General features: G+C 34.8%; 1 protein-coding gene, 1 long non-coding RNA gene and 1 pseudogene across 2 annotated transcripts; all 3 read right to left on the bottom strand.

The window, feature by feature from the left end:
- Positions 1-9811: 9811 nt before the first annotated feature.
- On the bottom strand, positions 9812-12641 carry LOC147291818 (uncharacterized). The gene is made up of 8 exons (XM_086236034.1): positions 12131-12641; positions 11835-12046; positions 11410-11493; positions 11212-11319; positions 10875-11139; positions 10718-10770; positions 10260-10617; positions 9812-10085 (listed from the first exon to the last, which is right to left on the bottom strand). Exons 1-7 carry the CDS (start codon positions 12639-12641, stop codon positions 10315-10317), a joined length of 1536 nt encoding a protein of 511 aa, XP_086092160.1. The 3' UTR covers positions 9812-10085; positions 10260-10314.
- Positions 12642-15437: 2796 nt separating this feature from the next.
- Positions 15438-15967, bottom strand: LOC147291817 (uncharacterized). The gene is made up of 2 exons (XR_015121319.1): positions 15936-15967; positions 15438-15816 (listed from the first exon to the last, which is right to left on the bottom strand). It is a non-coding gene; the product is annotated as an uncharacterized LOC147291817 (long non-coding RNA).
- A 1838-nt stretch (positions 15968-17805) lies between these two features.
- On the bottom strand, positions 17806-21393 carry LOC147291816 (uncharacterized; annotated as a pseudogene).
- Positions 21394-22640: the final 1247 nt, after the last annotated feature.

The raw sequence follows: 22640 nt of genomic DNA, 5'->3' as shown, positions 1-22640 counted from the left end.
GGAGTCTACCCCTTGCAGCCCAGCCTCACACGCGTGAGAACAAGGCCAGAGGAAGCCCAGTCCTGCTCTCACAGGAAAACCCAGAAAACCAGCTGCTACCCCCCCTGTCTCGTCGGATTCCGGCCAAACTCCGGCGCCATTCACTTTAAAATTAGGTGGGTTTTCTTCCTTTCTTAGTGGGCTTTCATTCTCTTAAGTTATGGTTGTTTAATTTTGGGTTTAAGTGGAAGTTTGAATTTGTGAGTGTAGGGCCATTTCGGGTTTTCTTTTATTTTCGGATTAGAAGGCTATTCTTGTTCTTTTGTTTAACAAATTTCATCCCTAGGAACCTCAAATGTGGTTTAAGATTGAAAGGTTAAGTGGGTTTGAGGAATTTGGCATTTTTTGGCTAAAAATTTGTGATGGGGCAGCCACTTTGTGCGGCACCCACTGTGATTTTGTGAATGTAAGTTTATTTTAGAATGATCGTTGAGTGGGTTATTCGATCTTGGCTGTGTTGAGCGTTGTTGGAGAAGCCGAAGTTGTTTTGGGGGCGAAAAATGTGAGACTTTGCCGATACCGATCTTACTCTAAGACGAGCTTTTCAACCAAAATAAGCCTTGTGCAGGTTTCTTTTAAAATTAGAATTTGGTTTAGAAGTGTACGTGGGTGACGTTGGGTTGAGCCGTGAAGCTTTCCAGGTGAATGAGGAGACGTTTATGGATTTTAAATTTTTGGTATGTTGAAAGTCGTTGTGATTAGAATGAGAGTCGGGTGAGACGTTAGGTTTAGCACACACACTTTGATGCCTTTGTGTCAAGACTAATATATTTTTTATTTTTTTATTTTATAGACGAGACTACTGTGGCCCAAGACGATCCGGCTAAGGATCAAAGTTAGAATTCTTGAGGTGAGTGGACCCTTGTTTCCTTAAATGATTTATGAAAGCCATGACTTATTTTGATCATTTGAGTTTTGATTGGGAAATAATGAATGTGGGTGGATTGTTGGTTTTCAAATGTATTTATGAAATTCTTTTAAATTGAACATTGTTAATAATCTTCATTGGATGTAGGGGTTTTGGTGAGTGGAGTTGGATTTCGGGTTTTCAAATACCGTCGTATATAAGTTTTAAAAATATGGTTTTACTTGTTGGATCGTTTAAGTTGATGGATCTCTTTTGGAAATGATTCTAGCTTCTTACTTTCTCCTTATGGCTTATTTATTTCTTCGGTTTTTGAATCGAAAATAATTGGTTGGATTTATGCTTATTGAATTTAAATTGAGCTATGTATTACGTTTATGGATTTAAAGTTTTTCTTTGGAAGTACAATAATATTTACTCTTGGTGGAAAGGATTTATGTTTTGGCTGTGGAGAAAAATGGTATTTAAACCACCTTGTCAGTACCCCCTCCCTCTCTTTATCAGACCGACTCTGCACTTGCCTCGAGGTTACGCGACAGTGTATGATAGTGATCTCAGACTGGCTCTGCACTTGCCTAGAGTTTACTCGGTTATGTATGACAGTGGTCTGAGTTATTCCCTCTGCGTGCAAGTATGACGATTGTGGGCTCTGCATTTGTATGACAATGCAAAGGCTCTGCACATGTATGATAGTTATCCTGGCTTTGTGAGTACCTTGAGATCACTCGGGCTCGTATGACAATTTCCCCTCTCCCTTGGGTGTCTAATTTGGTGTGAGTTGTTATTACTAAGTTTGTATGGATTTACTTCAATTCTACTAAATTTGTACAATTGTGATTACTTAAATTTCTTAGCGCATTGAGCATACTTAATTGGATTTTAAATTAATTATTTACTCATTGATTTTACATCCATTTGCTTCGAAGCTTCTGCGAAAGGGTTTTAAAACTGGGGGACTTCAAAACCAAGCTTGATTTTAAGGAAAAAGGGTTTTGTTGTGGAAATAAGTTTTACGAAGGGTTTTACGCTATTAATTAATTCATGTCTACTCACTGAGATTTTCTCACATCTTATCTGTTTTGGTTTTAAATTTTCCCCCAGGTAGAAGCGGTCGAGCCAAGAGGAACGACGAGGCATTTTGTAAACATTTCACACTACAAGAAATTCGGGATTAGGCAACGAAACAATAGGCAACGCTGCAAAATTCGTTGCCTAATGCGAGAATAGGCAACGAAGTTGTTTACAAGCGCAACGATTATGTACTTGATCTATGATAATTAATAGGCAACGATCTCGATATTATAGGCAACGATGTTTTGGTTGCTGAGTATGAGAATAGGCAAGGAGATAAAAAGTGGGTTGCCTATAATTGGGCGGGAAATGATCACAACGATGAGGTCGTTGCCTATTGTTTTCAAGTGGTTGCCTATTCATTTGGAGGAAAATTTTGGCACCATAATGAACATAATATAGGCAACGACTGTTTTTGTCGTTGCCTATGCGTATAGGCTATGAATGTGCAAGAGTTTAGGTAACAAAGTGAATTTGTTTTCTATTAAGTTTGGCAACGATTACTCTATAATAGGCAACAAACATGAACGCAATATTGAAAAAATATAAGGCAACGAATTCAGTACAATAGGCAACGACGTGGTCATTGCATATTGTGGGGATTGGCAAGAAACTAAGTTGGGCGTTGTCTATTAGTACAAGAGAAAAAGGCACAGAGTTTAGCAACAACGAGGTCGTTGCCTATTATTTTTCACGTGGTTGCCAATTCATATGTGGAGGATTTTTGGCACTATATTTAATATAAAATAGGTATGGACCGTTATTGACATTTTATATGAGTAGATATAAGCAATAAACTTCCCAATATAAGAAACAAATTAAACTGAACACATTGATTTTTGACCCTTATAAGGCAATAATCTTATGAACGATAATTGTTGATTAATAGAAAAAAAAAGTTTTGGAGTCGAGTTGTTTTTTTTTTTCTTTGAACATTTATGTAGATGGAGAGAGTCCATGCATATAATATAAAGATATTACTACTTAATATAAATCAAGACAAAACAAGGAAGGGGCAAATCCCCTGCACATTTCTAAGTGTAGTGCAATGAAACTTTGACATGCTGATATGTTTAAAAAGGGATTCAGCTCCATTACTTCATTATAAGTCTTTGCCCTTCTTTCCTAGCTCTTAATTCACAAACTCTGCATGCTTCTCAATAATAACAATACAATTAACATTGTTCTTCTTGAAAGTTAAAAAAGGAATAAATAGGAATATTGGAAGTTGAAAGCTCAAGCAGGACATTGAAACTTATAAATTACATTAATAGTAAATATTTTGCTCACAATATATACATATATAATTTCCAAATACATGCACTAATTAATCTTGAGCTAATGCTATTTCTCAATGTCTTGCTTTTTCGTATTTCCAGAGCATGGCTAATATGTGATTCTTCTTATGCATCAACCTCCATCTTTATCTCTTCACTTAAGATGCGATGATTGTAATGAGCTTCTTCAATGAATAAATAGGTTGTCACTTAAAACTTTCACCTCTTCTTTCAAACTCCAAAAGTTGGTTAATTGTGTATGAAGGGCAAGCATGCAAGACCATCTCCTGGTACTGAAATCATGAAAAAAAAAAATATTGGATTTTGAATGTTCAAGCTCGTTATAATAAATAATATACTGCAACCACATAACTTGTAACTTGAGAAGTCCATTCTAACATAATATTAGCAGCCAATAAGAAGTTCAAATTATGGTTTTCTGCTCAAAGCCCATAACTTTCATACAACTACAGTCTACAGTTAATAACTCATATTAATTTTCTACAAAGAAAGATGTAGAGAACATTGTAAAAATCCCATAAACAACAATGACTCCTATGATCAATTGCTATCATCAAATCTAAGGCATATCCATAACTTACCACCTACGGACAAATGTATTCCTCGAAATTTAACACAAGGGAAAAAATGTTCAATTTATCATAATGAAGTAACGCTTCTCTTGAAATTAATGAAATAAACAGCAACCTCATGCTATCATCATCGATTTCAGATTCTCAAAAGGAACCCACAACAAATTACTCATAATTTCATTGAACAAAAGCCACAATCATGGAGGATGATTTCACCCAAAAAACAAAAGCCCCTCCTGACTTAACCTATTAAGCCATAACTATGAATGATGATTTAACCCAAAAGCCCGTCCTGACTAGCCAATTTATTCTACCCAACAAATTAAAAAACAAAAAATACAGAAATAATTACAAAAATGGTGAAGAAAAAAAAAACAATTCTGAAAATGAAAAGCTCAAGCACCTTAATGGGATCAGCCTTCTCACCCTGCACAACCACCTTGTGAGTCTTGCAATTTGTGCTCACATCTTCAACCCCTAAAATTAAACACAAACAACCCATTAACATAAATCTCAAAACATAAATTACTTGTTCCTTGAATAGAAGATGCAAGAATAGAAGCTAGGGGAATTTTCCTTGACAAACATATTTGTTTCAATATTCATTTAGGCATACGCATTGCACTCATCACTATATTATTCAATGGCAGCAACAAAACAAACTCAGAAAAACAGCACATAACGAGTTCATAAAATCATAAGCTAAAATGTGACCACGTGAACAAAAGTTAAGGTTTAAAGCAAATAACATATCTGTAACCGAGGGTTCAACTCTAAGAAATTGTACTTGCCAGTGTCCATACTGTATAGATACTAACAGTAGCTGCTCCAACGTAATTAACACTTTTAGCCAACCTTCGAGCAGCCAAATTTTTATTCTAAATCACTAAATGAGTCAACATTAACATTCTCATCCTCATCCTCATCTCCGGATTGTATTCTAGCCTCTTCTATATCATCATTAATAAAGTCATCAACATCATTAGATTTGCTATTTTCAGCATCAACCAAATTTGTATCAATATTTTCATGTTCACCATCATGTCTACACAAAAATGCACCAGAGTTGTCGTCGTCGTCGTCATAATTATCATCATTGTAATCGTTATCAAGCTCATCATTGTCACTGTTATCAAGCTCATCACTAGCATCATCGTCCTCTTTCTCGGGTACATCCCACAAGTGTCTATGTTCAATCCTCTGAACAACTTTCCATCCAGGGCCCAACACTGGATCGTCTACATAAAACACCTGATTTGCTTGGGTTGCTAGCACATAAGGATCGTTTGTATACCACCGACTATTTACATTCACAGATGTGAGATGATAATCTTGAATAATTAGTTTCCTCTTAGCATCTGTGTTGTACCACTCACATTTGAAAAGAATGACATTATATTTTATGAATTGCACTTTTAAAACACTTACCAAATGTCCATAATAATTACAATCTTCACCACCATGCGACCCAGGTGTCCTTAACCCACTATTTTGGGTCATGCGGATCCTTTCATACTGCCTTGCTGACCACCTAATCCCATTCACAATACACTTTGGATATTCGACACATCGCGAATCTGGACCTAGTGCTAATGCATACAACTCTTCATTGACCAATAGAGACCCCTCATTATATAATATTGTAACACGATTCTTAAACCACTCAGGAAACAGTTTCATATGTCTGTTCTAAATTGTCAAGACTCTCATGTTCTAACATTTGATAATGCTCACTACAAGAAAACATTTAAAGGATTAGAATACATGCATTACAAATAAAACTTTTTTTTTTTTTTTTAAAAGGACTTTGTAGGGTAACGTCCCTTATATTTTTTATTTGTATAAAGTCTAGTATGGCGCTGATAACCTATGGAACTTGCTTGTATGGATGATCTATTTTATTTTGGACGGGTCAGAGACCTTTGTTGCTTTGTGGTAGAGGTGGCTGAAAGACATAGAAGTGTTTCTAGCCCAAAAGGTGAAAAATTACTAGGAGACTATAAAGCCCTTGAGTTTGAAAGTTGTCACAATGCTGATCTCAAGCAGGGCAACAGTTAGTGTGAAACAGTTTTGGAAATTAGAATCATGAAGCACCAAACAATGCGACAACACTGATGTTTTGAGCTTTGTGGCTGAAGGTGCACTGAAAACAATTAACAATCCACCTTGTCAAGAGGGTTAAATGACCTTTAATTGCAATGCCATTAAGCCATATATATATAGTGTATACATATACATATATATGCTAATACACCTAAGATGTACTTGTGATTTTGTTGATATAATACTGACACTGAGTATTATTCTTGTGCTCATCCATTAGAGTAGGCAACATCTGACAAGCAACCAATGTACTGAGTTATGAGTTATTACAATCAAATTAGGCAAGAGGTTATAGCATAATTCAAATTGGTGAAAATAATGAGAGAGGGGCAGTCCAAAAAAAAATGGAGAGAGAGAGAGGCTCTGAATTTCCTAGCTAGTAGTGAAATTTGTTAGATGCCTTGGCAATCTTCCCCTTTCAAGCCAGTTTTTAAGGGTGAGTTAAAGCCCATGAGGCTTTAACATAGTATCATATTCCATGGTGTGTATTCCTAGACATTTTGGACAAACTAGTGTATCTTGGGCATTGGGCTTGGTAACCCGTTTGTTGGGCAGTGTTCTCGTATGACGGTTATAAGTCTTGGGCAATTCTCCCCTTATAAGCCGATTTTTAAAGGTGAGTTAGGCCTATGAGACTTTAACAAAATTTTCATTTACTGATTCGAAGCCAAGCAAAAGCGATTTGAATGGAGAGGGCTGGTTCTAATCTAACACCAAGACACGAACAAAGTTTTTTCATGTCATAATAGAAAATTCCGATATACTAGTTGAGTCAATAAATTACATGACTATTTTTTATGTTGCAAGAGGAAAATATACAAAGCACCAGCTCACTAAAGTGGACGAACTTGACAAACATGAGACCTTGAAAACATGAGTAGTGTTAGAGATTTCAAATTTATATTCTAAATTTGGATACCAAATGATGTGTCAATGTTTTATTGATTCGTATATGGCCCACTCTACGACTCATTTATTTCACAAGTAAAACTGACACGTATATGACACAATATTATTTGGGATTAAATTTGGGATCTCTATCATTATTTCAACATAACCTAAAATTAAAAGGAAAAGAAATATTATGTATTTTAATTTTTTTTTTCTTTCAAATAAGTAGGTGAAGAGATAAGAGACAAACTAAATATATCACTTACTGATTGATAATATCTACCTTACTTATTCTATTCAGGAGGAAAAAGGATTGAAAAAAAAATCAGGGGGCTTTATGATCGGAGAAGGAGGAGGGGGCCGACTCGCTAAATTCACTTAAGAAATTGACAACATGATTGCCGTTGGATTGGTTGCGATGTGGTTTGGGCAGAAAGCTGATTACTTTGTGGTTTTGTTTAGGGTTTGATTTTGTTGAAGAAATTTAGGGAATTCGATTGTCGTTTTGGTTTTCTGTGACAGTCGTTTTGCTTTTAGTTTGTTTAGGCTTTGCCTGTTTGGGCTTTGCTATTGTCTTTTGTTTGTATCTCTGCCTTTTGGGGATTTTTTAATATCATGTTGTTTCGACTAAAAAAAAAAACATAAACAAAATCTTAAATTGCGTATAGAAACAAAACAAAACAAAACGAACCACTTTATAGGGGAAAGACACTTTCCAATAAACTATCTTTGAAGGATGAGGTCTATGGTCTGAGACTAAATGAAGGGGAAGATCTTCATGAGCATATCAGTAAGTTCCAAAGCTGCGTTAACAATTTATCCAAGTTAGATGTAAAGTCCGATGAAGATGACAAGGCACTTTTGCTCTTGAGATCCTTGCCGTCATTTTTTAAACACTTCAAGACAACTTTAATCTTTGGTAAGGATTCCCTAGTATTTGATGATGTTGTTGAATCTTTACAATCATATGAGAAATGACTAATGTCACAGAGGGCTCACAAGCACAAGGGCTCTATGTTAAAGGCAAGGAGAGGGGGCGGTCCAAAGCAAGAGGAGATAATTATGTTAATAAGGGTAGATCAAAATCCAAAGGGAAGAAGAATGGTTGCTTCATGTGTGGTGCATCAGACCATTGGAAGAAAAATTGCGCCATATGGAAGGAAAGAAAGGCAAAGGCTATTGCTCAGAGTTCCAATACAGCCATTGTTGTCACTACAGACAATAGTGATGGGGAACTACTTGCAATATCATTAGGCTCAAATGCTATATCTTATTGGATTTTGGATACCGGGTGTACATTCCACATGTGCTCAGTAAGGGAATGGTTCGACACTTTTGAAGAGAACTGTAGTGGAGAAGTTTTGATGGGAGATAACTCACCAGGTCAGATCCTAGGTATTGGATCAATTAAAATTCAAATACACGATGGAGTTGTGAGAACTTTGGGAAAAGTAAGATATATTCCAAAGCTCATGAGAAATTTGATATCTTTAGGCACACTAGACAAGGCCGGCCATAAGTATGTTGTAGAAGGTGGAAGACTCAAAGTTATCAAAGGGTTACTTGTGGTGATGAAAGCTGAGATTCAAAACAACAACCTCTACAAGCTTCTAGGAAGCACAGTAACAGGCAATGCTGCAGTTTCTACTGAGGCAGGTTTAGTAGACAAATCAGAACTCTGGCATCACAGGCTAGGGCACATAAGTCTAAGGGGAATGCAAAAACTACACAAAAGAAATCGGCTAGAAGGTGTTAGTAATTGCATATTGAATTTCTACAGGTACTGTACTTTGGGAAAGCAAAAAAAAAAAAATTGCATTCAAGGTTGGAAATAAGGAGAACACAAGCAAGGGTCTGCTAGACTATATTCACACAAATTTTTGGGGTCCTGCCCCATGTCATTTGCTATGCAAGCAAGACCCTCACCGATGCCCAACTCAACTATTCCACCACTGAAAAAGAACTTTTGGCGATTGTCTTTGCACTATACAAGCTTAAGTCTTACCTTTTAGACACCAAGGTTATTTTTTATTGTTGATTTCTCTACCTCAGGTGCAAAGTTGTCAATTTTTTGTATAAATTGGGAAGTCGGGGGTTGTCGTACCCAAGAAATTGGATTGAGACTTCAAGCACAATTTAGATTGATTTTAGGGTATAAAACTAACAACAAGCTACTATGTACTATGCAAAGCCACGGCTAAGCATCATGATATACACAAATGAGTAGTATTTGGTTGTTGGTTGGTTGATTGATAACAAGTAACACTAAAATTCAAGACAAGCTAATTTAAATAGAAAGCTAGCAAATTTAAGTACAAGTTTAAATTGATGATGATATGAGATTTGAGGTTGTTAAGGGTTCATATAAAGCCTTCCATATAACAAACAATGCAATTAATGATTATGTCAAATTTGATATATTAGATTCCCTCCTAACACTACAAGAAAAAAACCCTTTAACAACGTGCATTTCGCGTTGTTAAAACCTTTTCACAACATGAGCCCCCACGCTATTGAATCCGCAGTTGTTAATACTCTAGAACAATTAACAACGTGCATTGCACGTTGTCAAAAGTTCACGAACACGTTGTTAATACATATAACCAGATGTACGAATGAAGAAACAACAACGTTTGCATGTTGTCTAGTATATAAATCGCAACGCGCGGCGCATGTTGTAGTATATAAGTTTTGACAGCGTGCATATGTGCGTTGTAGTGAATCCTTTGACAACATGCCACGCACGTTGTTATACAAATTTTTTTTAAAAAAAATTAACAAACATGACCTATGCAGCTATGCTACAACCAAAATTTATATCCACAATAAATCTTATATACCAAAAGAAAATATATCTCATTAATTCACCAATCAAAAGTTATTTCCCAATGAAAAGATAACTAAAAAAAATATATATATAAATTTAGTTAAGAGAATTAAACATCCACCAATTCTTCATATGAAATGAAATTAGAAAATATTGACGTGGACACCTTGCATTACAAAATTTGGTGTGTGGCCTATTTGCTAAGTCTGTTCTTCACTATACTAACACCAACAGCACCATCACAAGTTCACAAAACATGCTGATGCAAAAACCATCCTGCCTTGAATATATTGAAATTGAGATAGGATAACCTAACAGCACCATCACAAGTTCACAACACAAGCTGATGCAAAAACCACCCTGCCTTGAATATATTGAAATTGAGATAGGATAGCAGCGAGTCCATCTTGGGGTCACCACTACAAACATACAGAGATGAGAAAATAAGAGAGAGTGAGAGGGGGAGTGACTTGTATGTTTGCACTAAATACAAGAAAAAACAGAAGAAAATTGCATCTCAGCTGAGGCTAAAAAAATACCAACTGAGGTTGAAATTATGGCATAGTAAATATCAATTGAGGCTGAAAAAATACCTGAAAGAAAGTCATATCTCTTCCTTTTATGAACAATTGAGGCTGAATAGCTTTTCTACAGCAGTTTGATAGAGCTTTTGGGCCATGCAACTGTACTGCCTATAGCTTCACCAAGCCGTTTGAATTCATCTGTGGCCCTATACAAAGACAGCTGTTCATTGAGCACGTCATCAACCCATACCTTCCAACAATCACGCCCAAGGGGTATGTGATGTACGTTCATCCTTGGGTCTGTTGATGAAATGCGTCCTTCAGCCACAACTTCCTCTGAATCAAAATTGTACCAATGCAAGAGCTGACACTTTACATTTTCCAGATTGTTGCTTTTGTCTTGCATCTGACGGCTTCCTTGTTGTGACTACAAATAGCATAATGAAATTGATATCAAGACTAATGTGTTTATATTTCATCTTAAAGAAAAATGTACAAAACTATATTTGTAATGAAAGTCTACTTACAACAGGAGTACATGCATGTGAGCTTATCATATCCTCCACATTTTTGGTTTGGTGTTGCAAAAAAGATACAAGTAAGATTGACATAGAATTTGTAAGTATTAGAACATTATAAGATTGAAACTGACTTAGTACATGGATCATTACACGAAATTAAGTACCTCTTGACTCAATTTTAAAATTGCTTCTAGCTTAGCTTCAAAACTGTCCAACTTTTCACCTTGAGTTTTTACTATAGCTTCAAGCTCCTTAACTTTTACATTACCATGAACTGCTGCATTTACTTTGGAGGGAGTCACACCAAAACCAAGGGCACGAACTCTCCCACGAGTTTCAGGTCCCAAAACTCTTGCAAGAGCATCATCTTGTACAAGATCTTTGCTTGGTGGATTCTCTTTTGACTCACTAACCTTCTTTATTTTTTCCTATAAAAGTTGAATATTATCTCAGCAAAATAGCATCAGTATTACACAAGTGAGAGCTTTTGTGAGGCTTACCATTAAGTCACCAGCTACCTCATTGACAGGGGTTCCATCCTTTTTCTGATATGCTTTAAGCCATAAATCAACCCTGGTTATTTGTTCAGGATTAGGATGGTTCAGTTTCTACATGAGTATATAACATATTCAGCTATATTAACTTAGCAAGCAGTTCAAGTTATAAATACAAACAGCACAATCAATTCAGTTTGTTACCATTTCCTGCTCCAAGCGAGCATAGCCCCTTCGACTCATTGTATATTTGATTTTTTGCTTCTTAGCCATTGCTTGGTACTTTTCCTTTCAGCCTATACAAACATATTTTCAAATGTTAACCAAAAATAGTACATAATTCAGTTCTAAATTTTCATCACAACTCTCTCTCAGAAACTGTCATTGTAGAACAGTCAACTTTGAGGATTAAACTGCACCTCCTCGGAAGGAATTATCTAATGAGCCTTATATCGTTGGAAAGCTTTGGAAGTCAGCTTTTTGGAGAATTTGACGGATTGTGATTCCGAATTTTATAGAGGGAGATATGATGGTTTTAGTGCCAGCTGTTCAGTACAGGAAATTTGTGCGAAAATTTACCATAAAAATCAGTTCAAGGCTACTTCAAAAACTAAAATAAAAAAACTTACTCGAAATTGAGGTCCAAGTCTCTCGGTGACAAATTGGTACCATGCTGCGTTTGATGTCACATTTGGTGGTTTCAAAAGGCCCATAGCACGTTTCTTATTTAGCATTTCACTTGCTCGAAAAATCTGGTTTGTTACTTTACATCTATATTGCCTCCAATAATTTGCCATCATTTGGAAAACAATGGGTTGATGAACCTCATTCACAATGAAGTATTGCTGCAGTACAAAGAATTATTAGATATTAATTTTTTTTAATAGACTTTGATGAAAACATAATAATCAACTGAATGTGTGTCTCATCTGAATTAAAGACCATAAATCACCCTTCAACTTACTCCATTCTTCCTTCTCAAGGTCCTTCCAAGTTATCACGATAGGCACATGTTGGCGTGCTATGACTTCAAGGAAGGAGACTAGTTTTTGTGAGTTTTTCCCATAAGGTTGCCCTTTGACATTGAAAGCCACCGGAAGCTTTTCAATTTCACCTTTTGGCAGGACTCCCATTGTAGTTGGACCTCGTGTCTTTTTTGGTTCTGTATGATCTGCATTTTCAGGGGGTCTCTCATTATTGGCTGGTTCATTAGGTGGAGTAGTGGCTACCTCATTGGCTGGATGAATAGGTGGCAGCATGGGTCTCTCATTGGCTGGATCAATAGACTGCATCATGGGTCTCTCATTGGCTGGATTAGCAGTCTTCTTTTGTAGTTTTGCAGACTTTCCTTTAGGGTCTTGTTCCTTAGTCCTTTTCACTCCATTAGTGGTCTTCTCATTGACAATGCTAATTCCCTCATTTCTAGGGCTGCCCATTGGTTTGGTATTTACCGAACCGACCGACTACCGATCGAAATTTTTTGGTTTAGTAAATCGATTTTAACATGCCGAAAATCGAAAATCCGAAACCAAAAAATTACCGAAAAAGTTGGTTTGGTTTTGGTAAAAACCGAAAAAAGTTGGTAAACCGACCGATTACCGAAAATTATGACCGAAAGCAACCGAATCGATTATTACCGAAAAAACCAAAATATATACCGAAAAATCCGAAACAATTACCGAAATTTAGTTATATATATTTATATGTAATATTATTACATTAATGATTTAATATGGTTAGTATATGGTTATATATATTTATATGTATTATTATTACATTAATATGCTTAGTATATAGTTTATATACTTTATAGTTTATGTTTATATAGTACATAGTTTATAATACCATATAGTTTATATAAATATATAGTTTATAACTTTACTAACTTTATATAGTATATAATTTATAACTCTATATAGTATATAGTACAAAGTATAAACAACTTATATAATAATGTTTTAATATATAATTTCAGTTATACTTATACCCTATATAATAATATTACTAATTAGTATATAGTTTTAGACTTTTAGTTATAGTTTATATGAGATAAATCATAAACTATAAACTACATAATAATATTACTAATTAGTATATAGTTTTAGACTTTCAGTTATAGTTATAGTAATATTATATCATATACTTGCTTATACCTATACCCTATATAATAATATTACTAATTAGTATATAGTTGCTTATACCTATAATATATTTGCTTATATCTTTGCTTATACCTATATAATAATATTACTAATTAGTATATAGTTTTAGACTTTCAGTTATTCTTATACCCAATTGGGACATTAATTTGCTTAGTATATAGTTTATAGTTTATAATTTATAATTTATAATTTATATAGTATATAGTTTATATATGTAGTTTATAACTTTATATAGTTTGTAAACTTTGTATAGTTATATAGTATAAACTATATATACTAAAAGTATAAAACTATATATTATAGTTATAAACTTATAACTTATAAGGTATATCCATATATGGTATAGGCTGTATAGCTATATAGGGTATAGACTGTAGACTTATGAAGTATATTAGTATAGACTATAGGGTATATACTATATAGTATACTTGCATAAGATATAGGGTATAGTGGTATACTAGTATAGGATTATAGTATACTAAATTACTAATATATATGGGATATGGTATATGGTATATAGGACTATAGAGTATAGGGTATGGTATATGGTATAGTGGCTATAGCCATATAGGGTATAGGGTTTAGGGTTTAGGGTATTTTTAATTAGTTTTTATATGAAATCTATTAAGATTATTATAGGGTCAATATATATCTAATTATGTATATAAATTATATATATGTTTTATATAAATTATAAAACACATAATAATTAAAAGTTTAAAACATATGTAAATAAGTTAAATAACTAAATAAGTAAATATGTAAGTGATGTATAAGGTTTTTATTAAACTAGTTAATACTTAATAGTTAATACCCTAAAGTTCTAAACAATTAGAAATTTCAAACTAAAACAGAAAATAACTTTGGTCAAAAAAAAAAAAAAAAAAAATAGAAAATCACTAAAAGTCTAAAACACAAACACAAATCAGTGAACGCTCTCGATTCAGAACTCAAAATAGATAACCCTAGCCGCCTAGCCTCACTCAGACCCTCTCTCGCCTCGCCTTCGCCTCTCTCTCGCCTCGCCTTCGCCTCTCTCTCGCCCTCGCCTTCGCCTTTCTCTCGCCCTCGCCTTCGCCTCTCTCTCACTCAGACCCTCTCTCGCCGAGTCGCCGCCTTCACCCTCGCCTTCGCCTCTCTCTCGCCTCGCCTTCGCCTCTCTCTTCCCCTCGCCTTCGCCTCTCTCTCGCCGCCTTCGAGAGAGTCTCACCAAAAACGCAGAAATCAGAAACTCACTCAGACTCTCTCTCTCTCACCGAGTTTCGATCTCCCAGAAACCATACACTCTGTCTCTATCACCCAGGTTATAGCTTCGATTTGTTTACATTTGATTTTGTAGTTTTATTCATCTGTCAATCTCTTTATCTTGTTTATGAATTAATATTTGGATTTTGTACTAATTTACGCAGGCTCAGAAACAGTCACTTGCAGCAATTTAACCTGAAGCCAAGACATGTTGAAGTGATACCCTGATGATCAATGAAGTCTGTTCACCAATGAAATCTGGTATCTAATAAATTTCTTGACTGAACTATGTATGCTAAAGTTACAATATTTATTGCATATCTATCTGCCACAAGATGAATGTTAGTTCAGATTTGCATATCTAATTCTGATTCCCTTCTGAAATATATGGTGGACAAGATTGTGCATTGGTAAATATTCTGTGAGATTCATTCATATACCATTTAGATCTGGCTTTTAATATATTGGAGAGTGCTAATCTAGTTTTTGAAACTTCTGGTAGAGAGACCATTTAGATTTCAGGTTGTATTTGAAAGATTGACATGGAGATAAAAAATTGAGATTTTGAATATAATTGCCAAAGCAGGGCCACAAGTGAAATTGCTTATGAATTTTCATATCCACTGCAGGAAATTGCTTATGAAAATTCTAAGTGTAGGAACTTTCAGCATGAATTTCTGCATATTCAATTTTACTTGGTTCATTTATAAACAAAAAGAAAAATGCTTTTGCAGATCAATTTTGTGTCATCAAAGAAAACTACTTTGCTTGGGTGATGTTATAGGGTTTATTGCAGGGAATTTGCAGTTGAAAGATGTATATATATACTCGATTTACTATATTCACCATGGGCCAGTATAATTTGATAAAGAGCACACATAATACAATCCATTAGAAATTAGTCTACTGATCCTTACAATTTGTTCCTCCTGGGAAACACTACAAATACACAAAGATAAATTTGTATTGGCCACTTATAGTTCATATCATACAACAGTAATAGGTTAATAGCAGTAGCAACAAGGCTTAGGTGAAATTAATCATTCCATTATTCTACCCCTTCATAGCAGACACTATAAATTGCAGCATGAGATGCCTTTATTCCTTCAAATTTTCCTTCTAAGCTTAGAGGTCCACAGAATCCCAAGTATGAGAAGCATTCATTTTAATCATCACAGTTCCCTTGTCAAAACCAAATGCAACCCTGCAGGGAGTAGTATATATCATTAAGTACACATCACATTTTCCTCAGTTATTGCATAACATTATCTGATTTTGAGGCAATAAATTTTTCCACCATAACATGTTTGAATATCTACTTACTTGTGTGATCCTTTCATGTGTCCTATATTGCTAAGTATCTAGTTAATTAATTTTCTGTTTGAAGCAGTAGTTATGGTTTCTTTCAAAAGATATGAGATACAGAAACCATTATTCCATTTAATTCAGATGTCTTGAAACCCCTTGAAGATTTGATTAAACTAACTGATCAATGATGCATATAATTAATTGAAGGAGTATTTTATTCGTCACATGGATGGTTGCACCCTTGATACTGAAGGAGAGAAGGAAAGGGTCATCAAATGTATTGATGCTGCAATTCGAAGAAGAGTAAGCGAGGTTAGTGAAAAGTCTATCCAACAGGAAATGCTCATTTTAATTAGCATTATTAATAGGATAATCACAATTTACAAATAATAATATGTTTTCCAGTCCCTAACATAATGGAAAAATAACTAATCCATACATTATTACAATTTTTCATTCATATGTATCATTATTTATTTATGTTCTTATCAGCACAGTGGTTACTTTTTATACACTCAAATCTTGTCTCTTCAGATTTCAGCAAATTACATAAGCACCCCTGGGAAGTTGATATGCTGCAGCCCCAGGTCTTGAAGCCTTTGACCTTGAAGTTTAGAGAGTGATCTTCAATATTTTATTTAGTAGTTTATTTTCTGAATTGTAAACTTTGTTCTTATTAATTTGGGTTTATTGTAATTTCTGGATTATTCTAGTTAATTTGGGTTAATTTGGGTTTTTTTAATAGTTTATAATCTCAATAGTTGATACTTGATAATTTGATCTTTGGATATGTGATAATTTGATTTTTGGATATACTGATATACTGATATACTTGATAATTTGATCTTTGGATATGCTGATATGCTTGCTGGTTGTTTGTGCTGGTTGTGTAATCTAATTGTAATATTAATAATTTAATATATATATAATTGATTGGATTCTTAATGCTAATTGTTATATTGGATTCTTAATGCTGATATGTCTTGCTGGTTGTGTAATGTGTGTGTGTGTGTGCGCGCAGGGAAAAGGCCTAAAAGGCTTGGATTTTTTTGTTTATAATTTTTTTTTTCTGCTGTAAGCTATAATGAACATTGTTTACCAAAATACCAAAAATACCGAAAATTACCGAAAATTGAAGTATCCGAAAATTACCGATTACCGAAAAAATCGATTTGGTAATCGGCATCCAAATTGAATTACCGAAAATGTTGGTAATCGAATCGGTAAGGCCATTTACCGATTCGATCCGACCGATGGGCAGCCCTACTCATTTCCATTATGGGTTTCAGCAACAAAAAGAGCTCGACGTTGCTGTGACCCTCTCTTTTCGGGTCTCTTAGAGGTCTGAACAACCAAGTAATTAAGGGAGCTTGTGAGAAACAACTTATTAAACACTTGATCATGATAAACAAGCCCAAGAAAAAAAAAAAAAAAGTAACTTTTGTGCATTTATTCAAAACCAAATACGTATGTGAAAGCCTTACCTCAACAGAATCCATTTTGTGACCTTTGCTTGATTCAACAGTGAAGCTAGCTATTCCTCAGCAAAATGCTACCAACAAACCTGGAAAAAGAAAGGAGATTGTATAATTTAGCAAAGTACCTGAGATTATTTTATAAATTAAACTCTTTCATAACTAAGAAGTTACAACTAAAAAAAAAAAAAATTAATTCTAAACATTAATACAAAAGCAACCACAAACTATTCCACAACAATAGGCTTCAATATTTACCTAATTACAAACCATTAATATAAAGATGAAGATACATTTCTGGAGTTCACTTAATAAATAACACAAGCTAGCCATCACACTTGGAATAAGTTTTACTAAAAAAAAAAAAAATTAGCATAAGCACATCAAAATTAGGACACCAATGAAATACATTATGCATCACATAGCACCCCATCCACACCCATCCGTGCATATTCTTCTTCCTCATCTCCATTGTAACTAAGTCTTGATACATCAAATGGTGTAGATGGTACACATTCAATCTCATCACAGCTATCAAACTCTTTAAACCCTCTTGGTGGTGGGTGCATCACAACATACCAATTTGAAGTATCATCCACCCTAGAATAAAAAAATTTCTTAGCTTGTGATGCTAGAATAAAAGGATCTTTTTGAAACTGACTTTGTCCTTGATAGAGGTTGACTAATGTGAACCCATCCTCAACTTTCACACCATTCACAATATTTGCCCAATCGCATTTGAATAGTGCAATATGAAATGAATTATAGGACAAAACTATGACATCTCTCAAAACCCCATATTAATTGACTTTCTCATTAACCATTGCATTGTCCCTTGCACTAGCTCTACAAACCGTTGCCGCTTCAATGGTAACTCCACTCATTTGTCGAGATTTCTCTTTATCTTGAGTGCGAAATCGAATACTATTTATAAGCAACCCAAAATATGAAAGGGCCTGCTGCAATGGGCGACGTGAAAGCCACCTTATAATCTTTGACAAATTTTGGACCACCATCTCAGCCTTAATATGTTTAAGGTATGAGCATAAGTTAGAAATAACAGTGGCAAATAAGATAAAAGTGAAATCTAATTGTGTAATGTCAAATATATGCATGGCAACCTTATTTGCAAACCATGAAGTGAATGACTCCATGTGTTTCTTCTCTAACAATGCATCATTCCTTTCGAGACGTCTATCTAAAGTCTTAAGCTCATCCTTGTGCATTCTAGTACAAAAAGCTAGATGTTAGATTAATTTCACCAATGTCTCTTAATTTCTATTTTTAATGTAGAAAAAGGCATTTCTAGAGCAAGAATGACTTACTGTACATAAGGCTCAACTTCTTGTGTATTACACAACGCATAGCGATGGGCAGCTTCTAACATTTCTGGAGTAAGAATGATTTGCTTCTTTGCAGATAAAGAGCGCCCTTCCAGCAATAAACCATTCTCAAACTCTTCATTGCGTGCATGCCTAGAGCCTATATCATCAGCTTTTGTTATGTACTTGCTACATAACAATGCGCACTCTTCAGCAAGGTATCGTTCAGCAATACACCCTTCAGGCCGTGCACGATTCATAACATAACCTTTCAATACTTTCATATACCTAAAATAACGATAAAATCTCTATTTAAGATTTTACATTACTTAGAACAAGTTATACTTACAAGTAATAAAAATAAAATAAAAAATTACCTCTCAAATGGATACATCCAACGGTATTGTACTGGTCCACATAATCGAGCTTCTCGTCCTAAGTGAATTGTCAAATGGACCATAATATCAAAGAATGAAGGAGGAAAAAACCTTTCTAGCATGCACATAGTGTCCACAATATCTTCCTCCAACTTTTCCAGTTTGTTTCTATCTACAACTTTCTGACACAACTCATTAAAAAATGCACACAATCTGAAAATGGCAGTTCTAGGCCCTTTGGGAAGAAGACCTCTCAATGCCACTGATAACAGTTGTTGCATTAGAAGGTGACAATCATGAGACTTCAGCCCAAATACCTTGCAGTCCACTAGGGATATACAGTTTCCAAGATTTGACCCATAACCATTAGGCAATTTTAAATTTGCAAGCCTACTGCAAAAAAGTTGCTTTTCTGTCTTGGACAAAGTGTGAGGTGCTGCTGGAAGATAAAATTTATTCCCTCTTTTTTCAGGATGTAAATCGCTTCTAATTTGCATTTCTTCCAAGTCCTTACGAGAATTTACTCCATCTTTAGTTTTCCCCTTCAACATCAAAAGTGTTCCAATAATGCTCTCACAAATGTTTTTTTCAATGTGCATGACATCTAAATTGTGGCGGACAAGAAGACTCTGCAAATTGCAGCAACCATGGTCTGTGTTATAATCATGATAAGCTATTCTAAAATGTAAAAAAAAAAAAAAAAAACATGTATTGACACTTTAAAAGAAAATGACTAATATCATTACCTTCCAATATGGTAACTCAAAAAAAATTGACTTTTTCTTCCACTTGGTTTCAGATGGCAGATTTGTGTCATTCTTCTTCTTCCTCTTTCCTATTGTTTTCTTATCCTTTTTCCCAAAGTTATTCACAATTCCATCAATTTCAACATAAATTTCCTCACTTGTAGAAATCTTAGCCTCCTCCCATTTTCATGATGCCCATTAAACCAACTTTGTCTCGTTCGAAGGGGATGACTTGGAGCAAGAAATCGTCTATGACCCATATACGTAAACTTACGGCTATAGGTCAACTAATTTGAAAATGTGTCTTCACGACAAACGGGACATGCAACTTTTCCTTTGGTGGGCCATCCGGATAAGTTTCCATAAGCAGGAAAGTCATTGATTGTCCACATCAAGATAGACCTTAAGTGAAAAGTCTCCTTACTAAATGCATCATACATCTCCACTCCATTGGTCCATAGCACTTTTAAATCGTCTATAAGTGGCGCCAAATACACATCTATGTCATTACCTGGTTGCTTTGAACCTGGGATCAGTAAAGTCAACATTAAGTTTTTCTTAGACATGCATAACCATGGAGGCAAGTTGTATGTAGTCAAAATCACAGGCCAACAACTATATGGACACTTGAGATCATGAAAAGGATTAAAACCATCAGTAGCAAGGCCAAATCTGATGTTTCGAGGTTCTGATCCGAAAGATGGCCACTTTCTGTTTATCACATCCCATGTCACCGAATCAACAGGATGTCTCATCTTACCATCGTGACTTTTATTATTTGCATGCCACCTTAATTGTTCTGCTGTCTCACTCATTGCAAACATCCTTTTCAACCTTGCTATTATTGGAAAGTATCGCAATAATTTTGCTGGGACCCCTTTTTCAATTTTAGTAGTGCGTTCATTAACTTTCCATCTTGAAGCACCACATTTAGGACACATCTCTACATGCTTAAGCTCATGCCTAAATAGACAACAGTCATTAACACACGCATGTATCCTCTCATATCCAAGTTCAAATGTCTTGAAAAATTTCTTTGTCAAATAAAAGGAATCTGGCAGCACATTATCATCTGGTAGCATATCACGAAACATTTGAAGCATGGCAGTGAATACACTATCAGTTAAGCCAAATGAAGCTTTCAACTTGAACATAGAAATAATTGCCGACAGCTTTTTGTACTTTGTACAACCAAGGAACAGCGGCGTTTCAGCCTCTTTAACCATGTTTTCAATTTCAGCCTCTCTACTTTCCCTAGGCTCCTCTACAACTTCATCTTGTTGAAAAAAAAAAAAATCCTTGTACATCCTATATGCCTCAGGCATCTCCACATCATCATGCTCGTTAGGTTCACTTGGTCTTTCACCATGAAAGACCCACGTCTTGTAATTAGGGTCAAACCCTTTCATGATCAAGTGTTCGTACACTATATCAAAGTGGTGGTGTTGTAAGTTTCTACATACCAAACAAGGACACACTATCATATCTGAATCTCCTGCTTTTGCTCGAGTTTCATTAACAAAATTACGTAATGCCTCCTTAAGACTCTCCATACTGGGAGACCAAGTGTACCAAGCCTCCTAGTTTGTTGATGATATAAGCACTTGAAAAAAAAAAAAAAATTGCAAGATCAATATTCTAATACTATATCGAACAACTAATCAACAAACTCTGCTAAAATTCTCAAACATGAATTGGAATGAAGTTTACTAAGTTGACATACATGTATACCAGGCAAGAAAAACTTTTGCACACAACAACAAAAAACACTCCCTCCACAATCTAACTAAAGAGTGGAGAAGAGCACAATGCACCGAAGAAAATAACAAATAAATCTAATCAGAGAGGAACACCATGAGGGAAGTGGAGGTGGTAGTGATTTCTTAAGCTTAAAAATGATTTCCATAGGAAGTTTTGAGCAAATATGAACTGAATGCTGCACATTCTAGATGTTAAATTAATTTCACCAATGTCTCTTTCTATTTTCAGTGTTGAAAAAGGCATTATTATGACTTACTGTACATAAGGCTCAACTTCTAAAACTATATCAAACAACTAATCATGCTAAAATTCTCAAACATGAATTGGAATGAAGTTTACTGGGTTCACATACATGTATACCATGCACTACTTTTACAACAACTATTACAGCTTATCAAATTGGATTAAAAACCAATTTACCAAAACGATTGCACCAGTATCAATTTAAAGAGAAAACCATACATGTGTCACTGTCCTTTACATCAGAAGCTTGATCACAAGCAAACCAGGATGCCTAAAACTAACATTTTTGCCCCTTAACATAGAAATCAAAAGTTGACACCAAACTAATAAAATTCACTACTTTATTAATACCTGTTGTACTTGAATTAAAAAATCAGAAGTTTAGCACCAACCCACCACAACTCATTACTCTAATTGTACTACCTACTCAATTCTCCTCCAATAGGACGCAGCATCCCCAGAGAAAAAGGCAATAAAGTAACTAATTACAAAGAAAAAAGCACCTTTTAAAAGCAAAAAAGTTACTAGGTACGTGAGAAGGAGGAAGTAGGTGCAAGTAATATGCAAAAGAGAAGAATCAACTCAGATGCCAATGATAACAAAGAAATTACATAGATTTTGCTTTTGAAATAGAAGGGTCACCCTTCAATTACCAAATTCCTATAAATCATTTAATTTCTTAAAAGAACTAAATTTGTCCTTTGATCAACAAAAAATGTCGCTCAAAGAAAAAAAAATTCACAAATTCTATTTAAAAATCAATCAAAGAGCTAATAAGGACAAAAGATTGCCCAAA

The sequence above is a fragment of the Dryas octopetala genome, chromosome 3, assembly GCF_963921425.1.
Source record: "Dryas octopetala chromosome 3, drDryOcto1.1, whole genome shotgun sequence".
NCBI classification, from domain to species: Eukaryota; Viridiplantae; Streptophyta; class Magnoliopsida; order Rosales; family Rosaceae; genus Dryas; species Dryas octopetala.
Note: the sequence above shows the minus strand (reverse complement) of the source record. Positions and strands in the feature narration are given on the sequence as shown.